The sequence below is a fragment of the Pinus tabuliformis genome, chromosome 7, assembly GCF_031772625.1.
Source record: "Pinus tabuliformis cultivar Carrire ecotype Pingquan chromosome 7, CPIR1, whole genome shotgun sequence".
Lineage (NCBI taxonomy): Eukaryota > Viridiplantae > Streptophyta > Pinopsida > Pinales > Pinaceae > Pinus > Pinus tabuliformis.
The window spans coordinates 96,955,221-96,980,386 of record NC_142293.1 but is presented as its reverse complement, the minus strand read 5'-3'; the positions used below and the strand labels follow the sequence as shown (position 1 = coordinate 96,980,386).

At 37.2% G+C, this 25,166-nt stretch overlaps 1 protein-coding gene across 2 annotated transcripts; it reads right to left on the bottom strand.

The window, feature by feature from the left end:
- Window positions 1-6,063: 6,063 nt before the first annotated feature.
- On the bottom strand, window positions 6,064-14,256 carry LOC149245451 (disease resistance protein ADR1-like). 2 transcript variants are annotated; one of them, XM_089457762.1, is made up of 6 exons: window positions 13,267-14,255; window positions 9,568-9,977; window positions 8,871-9,226; window positions 8,566-8,774; window positions 6,572-7,447; window positions 6,064-6,463 (listed from the first exon to the last, which is right to left on the bottom strand). In XM_089457762.1, the coding sequence occupies exons 1-5, from the start codon at window positions 13,976-13,978 to the stop codon at window positions 6,609-6,611; spliced, it is 2,526 nt and encodes an 841-aa protein (XP_089313888.1). In that variant the 5' UTR covers window positions 13,979-14,255; the 3' UTR covers window positions 6,064-6,463; window positions 6,572-6,608. The 2 variants fall into 2 exon arrangements, with proteins under 2 accessions (XP_089313888.1, XP_089313889.1); XM_089457763.1 differs by having other exon boundaries at window positions 6,064-7,447; window positions 13,267-14,256.
- Between the last annotated feature and the right edge of the window lie 10,910 nt (window positions 14,257-25,166).

The window sequence follows — 25,166 nt, the reverse complement described above, 5'->3', positions numbered from 1 at the left end:
TTGATACAAGTGAGGAACAAACACAACTTATTAAATAAATAATTAACCAAAAACATTAGCGTAAATATTACACACACAATTTGGAATTTTCACGCTTATTTAAAGGTTTCATTACATCAAAATATATACGCACAACACCGCAAGCCTAAAAACGACCACTATTGACTTAAAATAGCTTTCACTCAATTTTTAACTAAGTCATGCTTATAGTAACAATAAAAAGAATATAACTATTGAATTTATGTAAACAACTTAAAATTATTGATCCGTAAATTGTCGTGGATAGTTCGTCACAACAGATCTGATAAAATTGTTTTTAAAATCTGAAATTTTACACTTGTAAAATTTTAATAATTTTTTTTATCTGTATATTTATTGTTAATAATACATATTTTGACACAAAATAGTCTTTGGTAAATTCTTTTGGGAGAAAAACCCAACTAGAAGGTGAACCCACTCCACTTTTGTTCTGAATGGAAATATGGTTGAATATAAAGAAACATGGTTTGTGTGTCTGGGTTGCTACAATGCACAATTCATCTCTGTGTGTTCTATCTCTTATCCCCCGTGGCTATTTTTACTCAATTATGGAATGAATGCACTCGAAAGAATAGGACCCCTTTTCCTCCTAGTGGCCTGGTTATAACACAGTGCAATAGCTTACTAGTGGTTAGATTTGACCATATCAACTTTCAACCAGAATTACAATATGGACTCTTTTAGAGTTTTTTACATCATAATAACATCGCTAGCCCCTTTTCCATGAATAATAGAGGTTGGTGTGGCATCCTCATAAATTATGGTGGTGAAAACGTAAAGGTCAACTTCAAAGTGGCATAAGTTTCGCATATGGGCTCTAATTGATGTAATTCTTGCGTCGTTGGAAAGGCCTATGTAGAATATAAAAAGACAAAGATGTGGGACTTTTGCGTCAAAGTTTTGCCCCCAAAAAATGTTGTTTGATACTTCAAAATGCTCCTAGAAGATTTCAAACCCTATTTTGCCAAATTAGGTCTCATTGGCAAAAATGATCCCAGTGTCGTTGATTCCTTTGTTTTTTTACACTCTGAAAGCATCGAGATGGATTACAACCAATATAACGATCCAATCCAAATCACAGCTAGGATTTTTAAACAAAAAATACAAAGTCTCAACTAAATTGATGTAACTTCACAAAATAACAAATATGAAGAAAATTCATTCGGTTTATCTAGCTTGAGGAATGATTAGTATCCTCCATACCAATGTTCAATTCCCAGAAATAACATGATTGAACTCCAATTATTTACATAGCCAACAAAGCTTCATAAATTATAAAGGCATACCTACTTTTAGATAAATCTCAACCTTTAATACGGGACTACTATTAAAAATGTTCTAGAATATTGAAGGGAGGTTAGCACAACCATATGACTCAATAAGTGTATTTAAATAACTAACAAAGCAAATATAAATTAATTCACTAATAGTAAGCATCAAAACATCATCTCATGATACATCTCAGATTCTCGATATTTCAAAAAATGATAAAAGTTGACTAAATTATAATATTTTATTATTATTATTATTATTATTATTATAAAAATAATTAATGTATAAATTAAATATAAATGCATTTAAAAAATGCAACAATAAAAACATAATAAAGTAACAGTAATCAGTAAGAATTCAATAAAACCTATAGTAAATTAACAATAATCAATAAGAATGCAATAAAACCTATAAACATGACATTTTTTAAATTTAATTAAAAAACAAAAACAATATAACTATCTTAAAATGATTCTCAACCTTTTGACGGCAAATAACACCTATAGACACCACTTTTTTTATTTAATTAAGAAACAGAAAGAACATAACTATCTTTGAGATGATTCTCAACCATTTTACTACTATTAAAACTAGTGTATCCATATAAATTAAAGAGATAGTGAACAACAATAGGCATCAATTCATAACTAACAAAGCAACATAAATTAAATCACTAATAGTAAACATCAAATAATTTAATTAAAAACAAAAACAATATAACTATCTTAAAATGATTCTCAACCTTTTGATGGCAAATAACACCTATAGCCACCACTTCTTTAATTTAATTAAGAAACAAAAAGAACATGGCTTGTGTGTCTAGGTTGCTACAATGCACAATTCATCTGTGTGTTCTATCTCTTATCCTGTGGCTATTTTTACTCAGTTATGGAACGAATGCACTCGAAAGAATAGGACCCATTTTCCTCCTAGTGGCCAGGTTATAACACAGCCCAATAGCCTACTAGTGATTAGATTTGACTATATCAACTTTTAACCAAAATTACAATATGGACTCTTCTAAAAAATTTTACATCATAATCACATGGCTAGCCCCTTTTCCATGAATAATAGAAGTTGGTGTGGCATCCTCATAAATTATAGTGGTGAAAACATAAAGGTCAACTTCAAAGTGGCATAAGTTTCGCATATGGGCTCTAATTGATGCAATTCTTGCGTCGTTGGAAAGGCCTATGTAGAATATAAAAAAACAAAGATGTGGGGCTTTTGCGTCAAAATTTTGCCTCCAAAAAATGTTGTTTGATACTTCAAAATGCTCCTAGAAGATTTCAAACCCTATTTTGCCAAACTAAGTCTCATTGGCAAAAATGATCCCAGTATCGTTGATTCCTTTGTTTTTTTACACTCTCAAAGCATCGAGATGGATTGCAACCAATATAACGATCCAATCCGAATCACGAATAGGATTTTCAAACAAAAAATACAAAGTCTCAACTAAATTGATGTAACTTCACAAAATAACAAATATGAAGAAAATTCATTCGGTTTATCTAGCTTGAGGAATGACTAGTATCCTCCATACCAATGTTCAATTCCCAGAAATAACATGATTGAACTCCATTTATTTATATAACCAACAAAGCCTCCTAAACTATAAAGGCATACCTACTTCTAGATAAATCTCCACATTTAGTATAGGACTACTATTAAAAATGTTCTAGAATATCTAAGTGAGGTTATCACAACCATATGACTCAATAAGTGTACTTAAATAACTAACAAAGCAACATAAATTAATTCACTAATAATAAGCATCAAAACATCATCTCATGATACATCTCAAATTCTCGATATTTCATAAAATGATAAAAGTTGACTAAATTATAATAAGAATGCATTTAAAAAATGCAACAATAAAAACATAGTAAAGTAACAATAATCAATAAGAATTCAATAAAACCTATAGTAAATTAACATTAATCAATAAGAATTCAATAAAACCTATAAACATGACATTTTTTAATTTAATTAAAAAAACAAAAACAATATAACTATCTTAAAATGATTCTCAACCTTTTGACGGCAAATAACACCTATAGACACCACTTTTTTAATTTAATTAAGAAACAAAAAGAACATAACTATCTTTGAGATGATTCTCAACCATTTTACTACTACTAAAACTAGTGCATCCATATAAATTAAAGAGAGTGAACAACAATAGGCATCAATTCATAATAAGCATCAAAACACAAGTGACAAAGCAACATAAATTAAATCACTAATAGTAAACATCAAATAATTTAATTAAAAAACAAAAACAATATAACCATCTTAAAATGATTAACAATATAGACACCACTTTTTTAATTTAATTAAGAAACAAAAAGAACATAACTATTTTTGAGATGATTCTCAACCATTTTACTATTATTAAAACTAGTGCATCCATATAAATTAAATAGAGAGTGAACAACAATAGGCATCAATTCATAGTAAGCATCAAAACATAACTAACAAAGCAACATAAATTAAATCACTAATAGTAAGCATCAAAACACTGTCATTATACATCTCAAATTCTCGATATTCAAAAAAATGATAAAAGTGGACTAAATTATAATCTTTTATTATTATTATAAAAATAATTAATGTATAAAGGAAATATAAATGCATTTAAAAAAATGCAACAATAGTAAAGTAACCTTAATCAATAAAAATTCAATAAAACATGTAGTATATTAACAATAATCAATAAGAATTCAATAAAATCTATCAACATGACATTTTTTTAATTTTACTAAAACACAAAAACCATGTATCTTAAAATGATCTCAACTTTTTTACTACAAATAACACCTATAGACATGACATTTTTTAATTTAATCGAGAAACAAAAAGAACATAAAAGATCTTTGAGATGATTCTCAACCATTTTACTACTATTAAAACTAGGATATCCATATAAATTAAAGAGATAGTGAACAACAATAGACATCAATTCATAAGTATCAAAATATAGCTAACTAAATTATAATTTTATTTTAAATTATCAATATGATCATTATATATATAAAGTAATGATCACAATAGACATCAATTCATAAGTATCAAAATATAGCTAACTAAATTATAATTTTATTTTAAATTATCAATATGATCATTATATATATAAAGTAACATGGAATATTATTCTTAACTATGATTTATTACATCTAGTGTTCTAGATATTTAAAAATATGATAAAAGTCTACTAAATTATAAAGTATTATTATTATAAAAATAATTAATGTATAAATTAAATATACATGCATTTAAAAAAAAATACAACTGTAAAAACATAGTAAAGTAACAATAATCAATAAAAAATCAATAAAAGCTATAGACATGACATTTTTTAATTTAATTAAAAAACAAGAAAAACATAATTATCTTTAAAATGATTCTCAACCCTCTGAGTGCACTAGACAGTTCATTTTTTATTTTAATTGAGAAACATAAAGAACATAACTATCTTTGAGATTATTCTAAACCCTTTTACTACTATTAAAACTATGACATCCATGTGAATTAAGGGAATAGTAAACATTTTTTATTTTAATTGAGAAACATAAAGAACATAACTATCTTTGAGATTATTCTAAACCCTTTTACTACTATTAAAACTATGACATCCATGTGAATTAAGGGGATAGTAAACAACAATAGCCATCAATTCATAATAAGCATCAAAACATAACTAACAAAGCAATATAAATTAAATCACTAATAGTAAGCATCAAAACACTATCTCATGATACATCTCAAATTTTAGATATTTAAAAAAAGATAAAAATTGACTAATAATAATAAAAGATTATAATTTAAAGTAATTAATGTATAAATTAAATAAAAATGCATTTTAAAAAATCAACCATAAAAACATAGTAAATTAACAATAATCAATAAGAATTCAATGACATTTTTTTAATTTAATTAAAAAACAAAAACAGTGTAACTATCTTAAAATGATTCTCAACCTTTTCACTGCAAATAACACATATAAACATGACATTTTTTAATTTAATTAAGAAACAAACCAAAAAAAACATAACTATCTTTGAGATGATTCTCAACCATTTTACTACTACTAAAACAAGGACATCCATATAAGATGATTCTCAACCATTTTACTACTACTAAAACAAGGACATCCATATAAATTAAAGAGATAGTAAACAACAATAACACTGCCAATAACACATATAAACATGACATTTTTTAATTTAATTAAGAAACAAACAAAAAAAACATAACTATCTTTGAGATGATTCTCAACCATTTTACTACTATTAAAACAAGGACATCCATATAAATTAAAAAGATAGTAAACCACAATAAGCATCTATAATAACTATCTAAAATATAGTTTTATATTAAATTATCAATATGATCATTAAATAATTAAAAAACATTAATATATAAATAACATAAATACATTTAAAGTAGCATGTAACACCATTCCTAACCATATAAATTTATTACATCTCAAGTTCTAGATATTTAAAAAAAATAAAATAATAAAATTTGACTAAATTATGATCTATTATTATTATTATTATTATTATTAAAATAATTTATGTATAAATTAAATATAAATGCATTTAAAAAAATACAACAATAAAAACTATAGTAAAGTAACTTAGTAAAAGTAACGGTAATCAATAAGAAAGAATTCAATAAAACCTTGAGAAACGTAAATATTAAAATTTATGAAGGAAAAAAACAAACACATTTAAATATAAACCAAGATATAAAATATAGTGTCATCGCATTAAACTACTAGTGTCATTGCAAATACAATATAAACCAAGACATTCTAAAGGAAATCACCATTTACATTCATGGAGGCCAAGGACTTCTGATAAGCTTGGTAACTTCTCAATACCTAGGACTCCACACATACGTCAAACCTACGTGCATAATTCTTAGTCTTAAAATAAAGTGTACTTATTCAAAATAAAGTGCGCACACACACCGCACAAAACCATAAACACGCTAGTAAAGATTCAAAATGCCATGCTGTCACCGGAGGGCGTCTGCCGTAGAGAAAGCTTAGAGAGCGTACTGGTAATTGGAATGCTTCAGCAAATGCTAATATCGGAAATGGTATTGACCGCACTATGTCCTCGTCATGAATGCAGGCGAATTGCTGGAAAGTTCGTAAAGAAATATTGTCAGTTTGTTAGTAAACATTGTTGACACATGAGAACCAGGTATTTATAATAGCAAAAATTAGATCTATGTCTTCATTTCTTACCAGTCTAGTTGCACCTGCATCCTGTCTAGGCTAGATATCAACCATCGAGCCAATCCAAGCTGAAATGTGCATCCACAATTTCAACTTTAAGGTCGTTGAGAACAGAGCTCTTGACACGCAACCATTGCTGCCCAATCTTCTCATCGCAGATAACATGCCTCAGAGATTTCATGCCTTCCACTGATTTAGGTAGCTTCCTCAAACGAGAGCACTCTCTCATGTCAAGTACTTGGAGTTTCTTTAGTTGTCCTATTTCCTCGGGAAGTTCCTTTAAGCACTCACACAGCGAAATGTCCAGATATTCAAGCTTCCCAAGTTTTCCAATGGATGCTGGTAGCTCTTTCAAGCCTAGACATGCAGATAGCCTTAACATTCTTAAAGAGCTAAGCTTTTCCATGTCATCAGGTAACTTTTGAAGAAGGTGACAGTTGGTGATAGACCAGTTTACCACTGAAAACATGTCGCAAATATCAGAGGGCAACTCGTCCAAATCACAGCAGTGGTCCAAGTTAAAATCTAGCATTATGGGAAGCTTTAGGCTGGACTGGGTGGTGTTAAACCTGGACATATTTCCAAGTCCTTCACATAAGCTCAACGAGAGTTTTTCTAAGTTCTGAAAGAGTTTGCTCTGCTCTTGAAGTGAGGGCACATTCAACCTCTCCAAGCGAATGGTCTTAAGCTGTGGAAGAGAAGATGGCGACGGTAATCCGTTTACTGTGGCTCTCTTTGATCCATAATTGAGTACTATGAGGACTTTAAGCTTTGTCATAGAACTTAAAAACGAAGGAAGAAAGTAGCTGCCCGCAGAAAAATTTAAAACCAAGGCCTCTGCTTGTCGAAAATTCATCTCGCACCACTGATCCTCTTCCATTGCACCTACATTGGTAAACCACAAATGCGAAGTTTATTTAGAAACTTTTAGATTATCGAAAAAATTATGAAATCATTACATATCTTTACTAAGATCTTTTGATATTAACAACCAGCACCTAGAAATTTACATAGATGAGTCCTCGGATGACAAACACACAAAATCTTGGGATTTACTCAAAATATTGCAAGTGAAATAATATGGTGAATGATCAACAAAATCTTGCACTCCTAAGTAGCGAAAAGGTAAACTCTGGTAGAAAAGCATCCAGGATACATTATTAACTCGTTCATATGCAATTTTGGGTATATAACAAATTATGATATAAAGGTAAAAGAATTAGCTGAAAAATTTTAAAGAAATTGGTGACTGAGTTCATATGCAATTTTGGGCATATAGCAAATTATGATATAAATGCAAAAGAAATCGCTGAAATTTTTAAAGAAATTGGTGACTGAGTTCGCATGCAATTTTGGGTATATAGCAAATTATGATATAAAGGTAAAAGAATTAGCTGAAAATTTTAAAGAAATTGGTGACTGGGTTCATATGCAATTTTGGGTATATAGCAAATTATGATATAAAGGTAAAGAGTTGGATGCAGTCAGAGAAAATACTCAAAACATAATCATTCAATGATAAATTGTAGAAGCAAAAATCACAGCGGAAACTAAATAATCACACACAGCATAAACAAACATGAAGATACAGAGATTTTAACGTGGTTCACCCAACCAATCTGGGCTACGTCCACCAAACAGAGGCATCGGCAATCTCATTCATCAACTGGAAGATTACAACAGCAGAGTTTCTCATCTGCTCTCCCACTCACCTCACATCCCTCTTACACATTTGCCTCTACAGGCTGAATCATAAATTCACTCACAACAAATATAGGATGCAATAACTCCTCATCAGGATTAAATGGAGTCAATTTAGCAACAAATCCTATTGTTGTCACATTCACGATATTTTCTCCAAATTTAATTAAAAGAAATCTCAACATAAATGAGTCCCATATGATTATACTTAGCCATGTTCTCTGGTGTTTCTAGTCCAGGTCCATGAGAGTAGTGTCTGTCTATGCCCTTTGTTAATTAAACTTTGGTAAGAATGAACCCACCTGTGTGAATTGAAACAACTTGCGCATTAAAAGCTTGGTCTTTGAGTAGCTCCCATTTCCCTGGCAGTCCATCCTCCTTTTTAGGCATAAACAACCTCTTCCTGTTCACAATCCAGTCTCGGGATGCCAAATATAGGGCCAAGTCTCGCATTACATCATGTTGAGAAAAGTAGAGCTCCGAGGTACTTCCATAATTGATTGCACAACTCCTGCTAGATCCAAATGCCAAGAACACACAATGTATAAGGGAAGAAACTAAGATCAACGATCCAGAGCATACAACAAATAGAAGAGCAGGCACTTACCTGAGATTGCTTGTTAGGTTTAACAGATTCCTACTAGCGAGTTCCAATAAGATAACAAAAGCATCGTGCCACTCCATCTTTCGCACATAAACCCAGATGTCCAATAATGCATCCACAGATATTTTCCTATCCTCTGGAAAGGACCCCAGGTCTAAGAAGCACTCCCGTACTTCCTCATCCAGGACATCAATACTGCTCTCCAAGCATCTAAGAAGTCCTTCTTTATGATAATCTGATATTGACTCCCCATTCAGGAGCTTGTTCTTAGCACTCTCCCACACTGGGCGACTTTCACCACGCAAAGAGCTTCCGATCACCTTCAGAGCGAGTGGCAGGCCTTTGCATTCTGCTTGCACCTGTGATTCATAAATCAATAACAAAATAAGTGGAAATACTGTATGTGGATTCTTTTGTTGTTAAAAGCATGAATATCATGCCAAATAAGATTAAATGCCCATTTACAGGTTTTGTTTTGTTGTTTATGAAGATGAATGTATAGCTTTTTAGGAAAAACTGATTCTACTGAAGAAATCCAATTATAGGGATATGCCAATATCATAATAGCTTGTAGTGAACAGCATTTAGTCTAATGGCGAATATTGAAATCCCTAAACCCAAACAGACTCTCACCAAAATTAGTACAATAATATATTGCATATAAATTATAAAGAACATTCCAGTACTGTAAGAGGCAGACCTGCTTGACTAGATGTTCATCTGCATCTGTTGGAATTGATTTCTGTCCAAAAGCCCAGAAGCAAAAGAGGGACTGAGCATTGGCATCAGCCAGCACCGGCAATTCATAAATCTGGGTAGAGGTGGCTGTGGGTATGATAGAACGAATTCGGGTTGTTACAAGGGTCTTATAACCTTCACCTTCAAATATCAAGTTTTCCAAATTTGCCCTAGACCAGACATCATCCAACACCACCAGAGTTGGCTTAGCTTGCCTCAGCAGCTGCTGCTGCAGCTGTCTGTGTGCATCCTCCACACTCTGAAAAACAGGTTTCTTCCTGCGAACAATCTTCTCCCACATAGTCTCTAAAATTACCTTCAGGTTTGGGGACTGTGACACTGTGATGAAAATGATATTGTTTCGGAAAGCACCTGGCATTCATAAAGAGACAATTGCTTAGATCAAATCCAAGATCTGAACGAGAATACATTTAGTTTCACTATCAGAAAAGTCACTAAAGAGATTGACATTGAAATCCACACATAATTTCTGCATGTCCCAAGTTACATGTATCCACAAGAGATAGAGATGGCAACCAAAACCAAGCTTGTTGCCATTAGAATCCGATTTTCTTAATCTTAAACTTTTCGCTAAACCTGCGTTCATGGGTACCATATAATAGAATTAAATGGCGCCCAAGCTGAACCATAATTTCTATTTTAAACAAATTAAAATCAAAAGAAACATGAGCGACAATTGGGTCATTTGGTAAAATACTCTTTAAAATCAAAGGAAACATCGGCAACAATTGGGTCATTTAGTAAAACACATAGGATACTTTCCCAAAAGCAATAGCCATGTTGGTTTTCATTATCAACTTGACAAGTACAGGCAAATCTTACCAACCTCTCCTGAGTTCAAAGTCAAACTTAACAAGTTACACAAGCTTAACCAGCTTAAGAACTAAGGGGCTTCATGCAGTCCAATATATCTCACATGTCATAAAACATGACCAATATCTCGTGAGCATTCGTCAAATGACTCAATTTCTTGTTGTATTGAATAGCACACTTAGCATTCATTACATCTGATAAGCAAGACTTCCCAAGAAGTCACCCATCCCAGAGACTCCTCTCATTCTAACCATGTAGTTTTTCCAATATTCAAACCCACTTAGCTTGCTACACCAATAAGAATGCCTTATGAAGTAGCTTTGCTACACCAATAAGAATGCCTTATGAAGTAGCTTTGCTACACCAATAAGAATGCCTTATGAAGTAGCTTTGCTACACCAATTACAATGCCTTATGAAGTGTCTTGCATTGTGAACTATTCATTTAGAGTTCTCTTTATTGTTTAGTTTAAGCAACTACGGAGCTTCCACAGTCCAACACATGACATATCATTTTTGGGTTAATCTGGGCAAAGTCATTAAGCATGACCCATGCCTCGTAAAGAATGGTTAAATTAACAAATTTCCTACGATATTAAGGGGCTACCGCTCACATCAATTTAGCCAAGACTTTCAGATGTTGGTTTGGCTTAACTTTTTTCTTTTCCCTTTTTTTTGTTCGGTTTGTCAAGCCATCTTGAATATGGGAGTTCCCAGAAGACTCCACCGAGTCCTATAACTATAGGAATTGTAATTTCAATGATGACAAGCATAAACAGCGCAAAATATTCCAGGTTTCCGTCATAAGACTCCTAGCCTGGTCCTTGCTATACAGGACGTTTTCAGCTTTAAAAGAGGCTTCATATAAGAATACTCGTAAATGAAAATTACAGCTACTGTGAGAAAGAAGAAGTTGATCTTGTTTTGGTAGTGTCCATTTGGTAAGGAAGTTTGGACTTGGTTACAGAGCCTTATAACTTCGCTGGTAAACTGTTCTTTCGAGATTCGGGATATTACTACAAATCTTTCTGCGGTATGTAGGCGGATATGTACTAAAATGATTAAGATTTTCTAAAATATCAATTAGAATTCATAAATTCTGCATTTCTTTTTTTATATTTGTATCCGCTTGTTTTTTTTTTTCCTAAATTTAGTTGAATGAGTAACAAGGACAGGTTCTTACACAAGTGACGAGGGTTAATTACGTTCAAGATCACTCTAACTTTTATGGGTACTCTGCCCTGCATGCAGCCTACAATAATACTGAGCTACTCTAGGTTTGAACCAGCTATGTCCCAACAATTGCCTTGACAGTACTCTTTATCACCAACTAATTTTACATCCCAGGAGCCATAAGTTTCTAGACTGAAAAGAGCCATAAGTAGACGGAAAATCCATTCAATGTTCAGCTCATCTGGTTTCCCGTATAGAAAACACTGTGAACTAAAACAAAATGATTGTAAAAAGTCAAATGCGGCAACTAGGGAGGTAGGGAAAAGGAATATTTGCTGTAGCCATGGCTTACAATTGTAATTGCGTCCCTTTCAAATGCACCGCGCAAATCAAGGTGTATTTTACTGTTCAGGTGAGGTGGGTTAACCCATCAAGTATTTGTGTGTATGTATTGTGTCCATTCAACTTTGAATCTAGACGGTGCATTGAGTGAATTAAACATGGACAATAGCACAAACCCATCAAAAGCCGGGTCTCAGACCTGAGAATGCATAACCTAGAATTCATAAGACATAGAGACATGAGATATTGAAAGTCAGGATTTGTATCTTCGAGTTTTGCGACCTTAAGGCTACAGCTTAGCCCTGGTAGTTGGATGCATCTGCGTAACTTAATACAACAAATTTCATATGGCAGTTAGAGAAAACAGAAAAATGGACAAGAGATATTGAAAGTCAGGATTTGTATCTTCGAGTTTTGCGACCTTAAGGCTACAGCTTAGCCCTGGCAGTTGGATGCATCTGCGTAACTTAATACAACAAATTTCATATGGCAGTTAGAGAAAACAGAAAAATGGACAAGAAACAGGCTTTCTAGCAACACATATCATCAAACGCAAACAGAGTAATCGAAAAACTCGAGGCTAAATACATATGCAGCTGCAGGCAGTCCAAAAAATGACCGAAAGAAAGGACAGTGGAACCAAAACTTAGAACCAGCGACACCCATCTGTGGTTGGGGTGCGGCATTAAGCTATACCCGAAAGCATACTGTAAAATACAATAGCACAAACCCATCAAAAGCCGGGTCTCAGACCTGAGAATGCATACCTAGAATTCATAAGACATAGAGACCTGAGATATTGAAAGTCAGGATTTGTTTCTTCGAGTTTTGCAACCTTAAGCTACAGCTTAGCCCTGGCAGTTGGATGCATCTGCGTAAGTTAATACAACAAATTTCATATGGCAGTAAGAGAAACAGAAAAATGGACAAGAAACGGGCTTTCTAGCAACACACATCATCAAAAGCAAGCAGAGTAATCGAAAAACTCGAGGCTAAATACATATGCAGCTGCAGGCAAGTCCAAAAAATGACCGAAAGAAAGGACAGTGGAACCAAAACTTAGAACCAGCGACACCCATCTGTGGTTGGGGTGCGGCATTAAGCTATACCCAAAAGCATACTGTAAAATACAATATGGCGAACCTGAAAGTATAAACTAAATATCATCACACCAATTAAAATGAAAGACGAAAAAAAAAGCTAGAAATCACACTTTTTAGTACTCTTTCAGGAGATCAAAACGGTTCGAATAAATGAAAACCTCAAAAACCTTTAATTTCTTACACTGTTAGAATAATGAAAACCCCAATCACCTTTGATTTCTTGGTCATCGGAAAGGGCCAACGCCATAGTCGTTTTGCCAACGCCCCCCATACCTTGCACCCCAACCACGGACACATCTCTCCGGAGCAGAATTCTCTTCAAATTCCAAATATTTTCCTCAAGCCCTACGATAAAATCAGACTTCACCGAGCCATTATAACTACACGCAGGAGCTTCTTCCAAATCTCCATCAAGCATATCATCTGAACCCATTTGTTGTAGCATCATGGCATTCTTCAGTGGATCATTGGTGAGCTTGGCCACGATTGCTTCATTTACCATTCTCTCATCCATGGACTGGTCGCTCAGTTGGCGAATGCGCTTTATCTCTGTTACAAGATTCTTAACATCAAGACTTAATTGGACAGGCATCTGGTACCGAACCAAGTCAAGAATCTCCTTCTCCAGCTGGTGGATTTGAGAAGCATATCTGAGTTTCTGGAAAACGTTAAAACGGCTGGTTTTCTCACACTTTTTCACCAATGCAACGCCATTATTGAGGATGTTCAGGAACTGCTCATAGATGGGATTTTGCTGTTTTCTGGGCTTTCGTTGTTCCAGCAAAAAGAGCTCCTGAACTTTTGGAATAAGGCCCTCGACCAGACCATCAAATCTACTGTATACCTTCCTGCAATTTAACATATCCATCCTCGGAAGGAGGTGATCTTCTACACCACATGATTCGAGATATGACAACATCATCAACTTCTGGTAATTTTTCCTCGAGTCGTTCTGAATTTCGATATTGGCTTTCACTGATTGCTGTGGAAGTTTTCCCAGTTCAACACTGGTTTTGCTTTGGGATCTTTTCGAGCTGTCTTGAACTTTGCTTTGGGATCTTTTCGAGCTGTCTTGAACTTCGATATCAGCTTACACACACTAATCGGAAGTTTTTCCAGATGAATACTGTTTTGCTTTGGGATCTTTTGCAAATGGGCAGCATAAATATATTTATTTACATATATTTATTTTGCCATAGAATTTCTGCGTTCCTTCAAAGAAGCTTGCACGATCCTACATGACCGTTGAATTTTATTAAAAAATAAACAATTTATTTGCTTCTTCCCAGCTGGTTTCTTACAAGTTACCGTGAGTGATTGTCTGTTGGTCACATGGGCGGTTGGGTATTCGAACTCCATTGATACACGTATTTTAAATATAGTGACCAAATAAACAACCACCAAACAACGAATATTGTAATTCTTGTTGTCCATTATTGACTAATTAAATATGGATAACAAAGACAAAATGTACACGACTAGGCAGGTGCGTATCACATTCAATTAAATATTCACCACTGAAACTTGGCAGTTGCATATCACATTTTTATTAAAATATTGACCACCTACCATTATTAATTCAAAAGGAGATATGCATGCCAACCCATTAAGATTCCCATTCACATGGGCCACAATTAAAAGGAAGATTAGGTTATGTGTACTATATATTGAGGAAGAGTCTTCTCTCTTTCATACTTTCCCTCACAAAGGATTTATTCAAAATCAAGATGCAACCATGAAAATGCCTCATTCCTCATTTAATGTGACTACTCAGGGAAAATACACAGAAGGTAATCTATACCATACATAAAAAGAAGGAAGAAACATCTCACTTTCCAGCCAGAGCCCCTTCTCTTTCCATCACAAAAGAGTTGTTCAAAGTTATGATGCAAAGCACTGGTTCAAAAAGAGAGGTCCTCAAATTGTTCCTCAAATGAATTGTTCAAACCTTGAAAAAGTAATTGGCCCAAGAAAAATATATTATTCTAGAATCTAGAATAGAGTGACATTAAAGAGAAAAGTAAAATAATGTTAAAACCAAGGAAAAAGCAACTGGCCCAAGAAAAATATTCTATTCTAGAATAGAGTGCATTAAAGAGAAAAATATTTGAACTTACTGGGATAAAAAAAAATAAGTAGACCAAAAAAAGGAATTGACCTTATTGTTAAGGAAAAATCTATGACAATGATGTGACCATGGACTTGATCATTATGAATTCTATCTCTTTGAATGGTTTAAGCCGAAAATTACGGGATTTGACTCTAGTGGCAAGATAAGAAAAATGTGAGTGGGCACTTTATAATTATAAATTATGTAATACATAAGTGCGTTGCGCCATTAAAGTTTATCTTATAAAGTGAGTGCCCATGAGGTGGCAAGCATGTCCTTGGGCTCGGAGATATGTACATTTGAATATTATTCATATGATTTGTACCTAATGTTTAGGTGATAAATTAAGTCATTGCATATATAAATTAATGACATTGTTATTGTCTCATCAAATAATGTGCAATTTGCTTAGCGCTATTTCACCTAAATGAGAGTGGGACCCTTGTTACAATCATGAGTAAACTACAAGATTTCACTGCCACCATAAGTGTAAGGCCCATGAGTCGGTGCGTTTGGGGAAGGGCGCACGACGAGCGCGCAGGTGACGAGCTGAGGCAACTGGTGAGTTGGGCACGCTCGCACGGTGCTACGAGTTGGGTTGAACGATGGAGGAAACAAGTGAAGGGCGCATGACGGGCGAGTGACGAGCTAAGAGGTAACCAGCAAGTTGGGGCACGCTTGCACGTTGCGACAAGCTGACCAAACGGAGGAGACGAGCCAACATGTGACGCGAAAATCATCTTGAAAAATGACAAAGTGTCAGAAGTATTGGCGAGTTTATATATGGGGGTAGTCTTGCACATGGGCACCCACACCATGGGCCAACGTGACAAAGGGGCGAGTTGGACGAAACGGTGGTCAACTTGGTGAGTCGACGCCCCAACCGATGGGCCAACCGCCATATAAGTAGAGCATTGGAATGGTGGCAAAAATCATTCAAGCGAAGTTTCCAAGTGTTCATGCGAGCTAGGAGGGCGAGCTACTTGGGAAGACTGAAATTTGGCGAAGTGCAGGCGGACTCTTGGGCCGAAGCACAGAGCCACAACAAACACAGAAAACGGAACCGCAGGTCATGCGAAGGTGTTCGAGCGAGGGCGTGCGAGGGCATCGGCCTGAACGACCAAACGGGCGAAGGCGTGCAAGGGTGTTTGTCTAAACGACTAAACGGGCAAGGTCATTTGAAGGCGTTCGAGCTAAGTCGTGCGAAGGCATTCGGGCAAGGGCGTGCGAGGGCGCCGGTCTAAACGACTAAACGGGCGAGGTGGGTCTGAATGACGGAACGACCAAGGGCGTGCGAGGGCGCCGGCCTGAACGAGTGAACGGGCGAGGGCGTCCTCTTGAACGAGTTGAGGGCATTTGGCTGAACGAGTCGAGGGCAAACAAAGGCATTCGGTGAAATGGTGAACGACGTGCTGAACACTGCAACGGTGAACGAGTTGCGACGGACGATAGAACCGGTGGGCACTCCGAACGGTGGTTTGGGTAGACCGAACAGTGCAGGTCGAGTTGCACGGTTGTGATAGAAATTGTACCAAGGAAACTTGGGGTTTCCTGCAAACACTGTAAAATTGTATACTTTGTAAAGTATTGTTATTATCATCGGGCATACTCATATTTCAGGGAGTTGCCCCTCCCATTAAAATATCCATTGTGCATATGTGTAAATGGTAATAACAATAAAGATGAATAATTGAATGTTTCCGCTGTGTATGTGAATATATACTTAGAAAAGTTGAAAAATAAACTCTAAGTATAGAAAGTAGGCGTAGTCCACACTTACAAGTATTGTTAGAAAGAAAGTGGGTGGTGGTGCTGCACCCCCCATCGTGCAGTTGGAAGAGTACTGCCAAGGTAGGGGCGTGATAGATGGTCTCAGAGCCCTTGATTTTCTGCAGGGCTTCGTTGAATATTTGAAGAGACACTGATCCCACTATCACTTCGTGATAGATGGTATCAGAGCTCTGTATTCCGTGGGTTTTGGTGATTCAGAGAACGAGTTGAAGTTGATCTTGTTGCACTTCGTGACAAGGAGCAGAAACTAGATTCAGAGAATCGAGGAGGATGTCCATTTTGCAGAAAATGGGTTTTGCAGGGATTATGACCTTTGAAGAATGGCAGGGGCACACATCGGGGCCAAGTCAATCTGAAGGAAGTCTACTTGAAGAATCAAGTGATTTGGAACAAAGAATTGTAGAATTGAGCAAGGACTTGTTTGAAACGAGGGATGCTCTTCGTGCTTTGGTCAAGGAAGGGATCTCTGACATGAATAGAGGTGAAGCCTATCGACTTGCAGGGAAAGTAGACTTATTTGATGCAGAACTCAAGGAGTTGAAGATAAGGAAGAACTTGCTTCGGAAGAAGCTGGAATGGCTAACTCTTGAGAAAGAGCAGTTCATAGCTTTCATCCATGATAAGGAGAAAGTTGCAAATTGCGATGATAAGGAAGAGGAAGTTGTGATGTTTGAGGATGTTGCAGATATGACAACGATGGAGGATGAACTTGAAATTGTTCAAGTTGGACCAGAATCGTGCAGTTTGCAGACATTGGTGGAAGAGGATACTCACATGGAGGAGCCTCATAATGAAGTAAGTACTTATACTTGTGTTTCATTTGAGATTTTGGAAGATGGGCCATGTGCAAGGAAGGGAAAAATCAGTTTGCCAATGTGATGGAGGATCTTACCATGGATGTCTACGATGAGGCCTTGTATGGAGAGGCAAGGACCATTGACTATTGCAGAGCTTGTTGGGGTTGTTTGTGACCTTATGGCAGAAGGTGCAAATGCTCATGACAAGGGAGGAACATGATGATCATTGCGGAGGAATGGGTCATGCTTTAGCCATATGGAGAAATTGGCTAAGTGCCCGGCATGACTCATGGACAGATTAGAGAAGGGCACACACTTGAGTTTGATGATACTTGGGTGGACTTCTCATGGCCGAGACCAAGAGGAAGTCTTGGTGGAACCTTTAGTGGGGGAGCTATGATGGAAGAGACTCATATGACTTGATGATATGGTTTGGATGACCAAGTTCACTAGACAAGATTGCAGACTTGGATGAGAATGACCGATTGTTGTGATGAGTCTACTTAGTTGGACAACATGGGAAACTTGAGTCATGGACATCAAGTTGGAGAGATGGAGCATGGCAGTCTTATGCAGGGACATTATGCAGGAGCACTTGTAGAGGTGTCACTTATGGGCATCCAATGAGGAGTGCCAAGGCAGGAATGTTGCGCAAGTGGATTTGATGACATGACATGGAGATGTTTTACTTATGAGCCGATGGGGATGTTGTGCACTTGGGTACAACAAGGCCATGGACTTAGCTGGATTCGTGAGCAGACTATGGAGCATTCCTTCTACATGGAGAGCTGAGGCATCTTGCAGATACCTTTGGGTCGAGACATGTATGCTTGCTAGGGTGTTGGTTGGAGATGACTCATGGAGCTCATGATGACATGAGGTTGTGACTTTTGGGGACTTCATATTATGGTGGAATTGGAGGATCTGAGGCATTGAGGAGCTGAGGTTAGAGACTTTGATGTAGTATGGGGTGCATACTTTTGAGTACATTTATGGGTGTGCTTAAGAGAGCGACTTGATGTGGAGGATCGATATGAGACACTTTGGAGTGATGGAGTTGCATCGCCTTGGTGGCAACACTTGGGCATGGGTTGAACCGAGACTTAACCACTTTTGATACATGGGAGCTAATTGGCTTATGATCATGGGCAGCACATGGGTGATGAGACAGGTGTATACTTGTTTCCTTGGCAGACTTGAGGGATGACACATTACGAATATGATGGAGGTTGTTTCATGGACCTAGATGTGGCACATCGAGAGTCGGTCTGATGAGAGGATCTCTTTATTTTGAAGAGATGGATTTTACACATATATGGATGATGATGTTGGGATAGATGAGACTGACTGACATGCAACACATTGACACCAACATCATGGATAGCATGTTGCAAATGAGATGGGGGTTACTTCATGGACCTGGGCATGGCTTACATTTTGATGGAGATGGAGATGGATTCTTGATCGAGTTGATGTTGTGACAGGAGGCTAGGAGAAACCACTGATGATGGCATGAGGATGTGCATTCTCATGGTTTGAGCGTGATAGTTGGACTGATCACCAGACTAGTTCAGATCATGGGGCTCGAGCAGTGTACTGAGATGTGTTAGCATTGTGTTGGAGTATCATGGCAGTGGTTCACACGATGACGATACATGATGAGGTCGACACGATATGTTGCAGTGAGCATGTAGCTTGAGTTGGAGGGACCAGCCTTCCATGGTGGGGTAGCATGTGGGGATTGCGACGGATGTGGTTGATGATCATGGATTGAGGAGACTTTCTAATTCATGGAGACATAAGCCTTTATGGTTTATGCGATGGCAGAGTAGAGGCAGGCAGCATGAGCATTTTGATGTTGGAGCTAGCGACACTTTGCGATGTCGTATGATGGTGTTGTCGAGGACGACAACCATTTAGAGTGGGGGAGAATGTAAGGCCCACGAGTCACGGTGCGTTTGGCGAAGGGCATATGACAGGCGAGCGGGCGACGAGCTAGGGCAACCGGCGAGTTAGGCACGCCCGCACAATGCGACGAGTTGGGCTGAACAACGGAGGAAATGAGTGAAGGGCGCACAACAGGCAAGCGACGAGCTGGGAGGTAATTGACGAGTTAGGGTGCACCCGCACGATGCGACGAGTTGACCGAACGAAGGAGACGAGCCGACGTGCGATGCGAAAGTCATCTTGAAAAATGACTAAGTGTCAGGAGTATTGGCGAGTTTATATGTGGGGGTGGTCCCGGGCATGGGCACCCACACCATGTGCTGACGTGATGGAGGGGAGAGCTAAACGAAACGGTGGGTCGGCTTAGTGAGTCGATTCCCCAACCGATGGGCCAACCGCCATATAAGTAGAGTGTTGGAATGGTGGAAAAAATCATTCAAGTGAATTTTCCAAGTGTTCATGCGAGCTAGGAGGGCGAGCTACTTGGGAAGACTGAAATTTGGCGAAGTGTAGGCGGACTCTTGGGTCGAAGAATGGATCCACAACAAACGACGAAAACGGAACCACAGGTCGTGTGAAGGCATTTGGGCAAGGGCGTCGACTTGAATGACCAAATGAGCGAGGGCATGTGAGGGCGTTTTTCTGAACGACTTAACGGGCAAGGTCATTCGAAGGCGTTCGGGCGAGGGTGTGCGAGGGCGCTGGTCTGAACGACTGAACAGGGAAGGGCATGCAAGGGCGCTGGCATGAACAATTAAACGGGCGAGATCAATCTGAACAATAGAATGGGCGAGGGCGCTAGCCTGAACGAGTGAACGAGCGAGGGCGTCTGCCTGAACAAGTTGAGGGCATTTAACTAAACGAGCCGAGGGTGAACGAAGGTGTTCGGTGAAACGGTGAACAACATGCTGAACAGTGCAACGGTGAACGAGTTGTGACAGACGGTAAAACCAGTGGGCACTCCGAACGGTGCAGGCTGGGTTGCACAGTTGTGACAGAAATTATACCAAGGAAACTTGGGGTTTCTTGCAAACACTGTAAAAATGTATACTTTGTAAAGTATTATTATTATCATCGGGAAGACTCATATTTCAGGGTGTTGCCTCTCCCATTAAAATATCCGTTGTGCATATGTGTAAATGGTAATAACGATGAAGATGAATAATTGAATGTTTCCGTTGTGTATGTGCATGTATACTTAGAAAAGTTGAAAAATAAACTAAGTATAGAAAGTAGGCGTTGTCCACACTTACAAGTATTGTTAAAAAGAAAGTGGGTGGTGGTGCCGCACCCCCCATCATGCGGTTGAAAGAGTAACGCCAGGGTAGGGGCGCGACAATAAGGGTCTTATCATATAATGTGAAAATTGCTTAGCGTTATTTCACCTAAATGAGAGTGGGACCCTCATTACAATCATGAGTAAATTACAAAACTGCACTCTCACCATAATGTGGCGGGGAGACGATTATCATGAGCACGAATGTAACAAGCCACTCCACATTTACTCATTTGTATAGGCTTTCTGGGTAAATGTGAAGTATAACGCCACTATGACATGACCCGACTTCCTAGTTCTAGCTAAGGAAGTGTGGCCTACAAACTGACCACAAAGTAAGATCCTATAGGGACTACAGATTACCTAGGAGCTGAAGAAATACCTCAGGTGGTCAATCCCTAAGTTGGCACTGATTTTTCTCTGACCTAACCCCCAACCACATCCACAACAAGGCATGCATGTGATTATGAGGCTATAACCGCACTCATAAGCCTAGCTGCCAATGATTATGACTCAAATCATCAAGTTATGTGCATGTGGTTTTGATATTTGTGCTACCTTTTCAGCCTAGCCTCTAGTCCCTTGCCTAGAATTGCCCAAAACTTTCGAGAATCATGCTTAACATTATGACAAAGCTAAACATTCAAACTTGAATCAGAAACTTGACCTAGACTACCTAGAGCACACGAGACATTTCGTCAAATATATGGTAAACATGTAAGCTATAGGTCATGAATACATATCTAAATGTAAATCTTTGTACATTAGTTGAAAATCACCAAGAAGGTCTAATGTCCTCTGAAGTAGCTGCAACAACACTTGTTAGCCACGTGGAATAGTCCTAGATGCACTAGCATGCCGAGAGGTTTTGCTCAGTGATTCGGTTATCAGAGGAGAAGAAGCAACAACGTGTTGAGAGGTTTACTTAGCATTATCGATTGATTAAGAGTTATCAAAGAGTTGACTGACACTAGTGTGTAGCTATTCACTATAACTAACGTGGGAGTGTGGAAGCAGTGTTGACTTTTTCTTTGTGGAAGAGCAAGTTGCGTATATGAAAAGCTAAGAGAGTTGTTGCACATTGAGATGAGTTCAAGAGGTCAATGGTGCCAGTACTGAGACTAGGAGAAGCGTGGTGGTGTTGCGTTGAAGAAGAGCCAAAGTGTAGGCGTTGACGAGACTATGTAGCGTAGTTTGTAATGTTGAAGTTGAGTCGAGCGGTGATGGTATTGTGAAGTGGTCGCAAACTTGGTGTCAAGAGATTGCAAGTTCAATCCATTCCTTGCCGGAAACAATGTATACAGTCTAATTCCTCTACTTCCCTTTAACTGTGCATTTCACTTAGAGTAGTTGCTATTTAATTGGAAGCATGTGTGAGTATATGATTGGATTTGATCGGTATCTACTGGGATTTGAGTCGCGATCTATGTCATAAGTGAGCCCAAATCAAGCTCAGTGCAGGGAAGCAGGCTCTACCCATTTGACTATGTTCTCTCGATTTCGTGTGCCAATATCTCATTGATTGGTGTGTGGAAAGTTCGGTTCCATGGTCTACACATTCAATGTGCCCAAGAACTCTGTCAATAAAACAATTTTTTTTTTACATTGCTAGAGCTTACATCTCTTGGGAGAAGGTGCATCGATCGAGGAAAACTTACAAAATTTCAATTTCTTGCAATACAACACATTTGCTGCGAATCGAAAGAAGCATTGGCTGACAATTGATTTTTTTTAGCGGCACACCCATCGTGAGTGTTTGAGAAGGCCTTGTATCTTGAGAAGGTTGATGCACGAGATTATTTTATTATTTGCACGTTTGCTTGTGACAACTTATGAGGCTTCACATTTTTATGTACAATTTTTAAAATCAATTGAGCTCCATTTTTTTTTCCTTTTGAAGTCATTGAGAGATGTGAGCTCTTTATTAGAGCCTCTTTCTATATTTGTTTTTCACATAATATTTGGAGCAATTAGTGGTGCTTGTGAAGTGCAAAGAAGGGCACTGTTGAAGATTGGGATTCTCTGTCAAAATGAAGAATCCACTTGCAGAGATATACCTGAATGAAGTTAATAAATTAGATGGCACCAACTATGTTAACTGGAAATTCAAGTTGCAGTCTCTCATGGAAGGCTATGGCGTTTGGACCATCACAAAGGGAGAAGAGGCAAAACCTGTTGCAGGTATGACAATTGCATCTATTCAACATTGGGAGAAGAGGAAGAACAAAGCAAAGATATTATTAAGGATGTATGTTAAAGATAACATAATCCCTCACATTCGTGATTGCAAGACATATAGTGAAACTTGGAATACATTGAAGGAATTGTATGAAACAAAAAATACAAATCGAGTCCTCTTTCTAAAAAGTAAGCTCCTGTATATTAAAATGGAATAAAATGAATCTCTTAGTGCTTTTGTTTCAAGAATTAAAGATTTGAAAGATAAGTTGGGAGACATAGGAGAATCAATACCTAGTACTTATCTTGTGACAATCATGTTAAATGGAATGTCAAAGGACAATCAAATGTTTATTACAGGTCTTGCAATAAAGGAGAAAGCTCCCCTTTTGAGGAATTGACATGTCTATTGATGCAGGAAGAAGAGAGGCACAGTAACTTGAAGCCTCATAATCCGAATTCAACACTAGTGGTGAAGAAGAAGTTCTTCAAAGGGAAACAAGTAGGAGGAAGTAAAGGTGGATATCTATCTTAGAAAATTCCATTTCCAAAGCCAAATCAAGGTATGTCACCTATTAGAAATGATTCTAAAATTAAATGCTTTTATTGTGGTAGAAGTGTGCATCTTGCCAGAGATTGCTACAAGAAGAAAAGTGATGAATCAAGGCATAAACATAGAAGACATTCAAGACATTTTGCAGGAGAAGTTCGAAATTCTGATCTTAAAAATCTTAAGTTGTTTATGTCTAATGTTGCATTGTCTTCTAAAACAGATGATGTTAATGCTTGGTTTGTGGACTTTGGAGCTTCTATCCACATGCAATGCAATAAGAACTGATATGAGAACTTCAAGGAAATAAGCAATGGCGGAAACATATATCTTGGAGATGATTGTGCACATCAGATAAAGGGATATGGTGATATTCTAGTGACTTTACCAAATGGTAGTGTTAGGCGCTTCATAATGTTATGTATATGCTTGAGATCAAGAAAAAAAATTGATCTCCGTGTCCACAATTACAGATCAAAATATGAAGGCTGAGTTCTTCAAAACACATTGCATAGAGACTTGCTAGATCACTTCAAACCTGTTGCTTCAGGAGTCGGAGTCGGAGGGCTGTACAACTTGATGTCACCAACAAAAGTCATCGAACACTGACTTCTACAACTATGTCGACATAAAGTCTTTGGCACCAGAGGTATGGTCATATCAATTATCATTATTTGTTGTTATTGCAAAAACAAAGAATGGTTGAAGAACCCCCTGTATTGAAGAATGAGTATGCTGCTTGTGAAGGCTATGCATTAGGAAAAATTCATAGAGATGAATTCCCCTCTAATTCTGATATGAGAAGAAGAGACATATTAGAACTTGTGCATTTTGATGTTTGTGGACCAATGCAGACTAGATCTCTAGGGGTGATTATTATTTTCTGTTGTTTGTTGATGATTGCACAAGGTACAATTGGGTGTACTTCCTTGGGAAAAAGAGTGGCGTCTTTGAGTATTTCAAAGAATTCAAAAACATGGTAGAGAAGCAGACATGGAAGTTCATAAAGATCCTCCGTTCAAATCAATGGGGAGAATACAGGTTGGGGAAATTCATCAAGTACTGCAAGGATAATGGAATAGTGCAACAATTTACAATACCCTACACTCCACAACAAAATGATGTTGTAGAAAGGAAAAATAGAACGATGGTGGAGTGTGCATGGAGTATGATCAAAGGTAAGAATCTTTGAAATGCTTTTTGGGAAAAGGCCATTAGTATCGTTGTTTATTTAAAGAACAAAAGTCTAACAAGGTATCTTTGTCTCAAGACCCCATTCGAAGCCTTGTATGGTTTTAAACCAGTAGTTCATCATGTAAGGGTATTTAGGTGTAAGGCTTTGCACCTATTATGAAGGAGAACGGAAAGAAACTTGATGCTAAATGTATCAAATGTATTTTTGTAGGATACGGTTCAAAATTTAAAGCTTATAAAATTTTTGATCCCTCTATTCACAAAGTG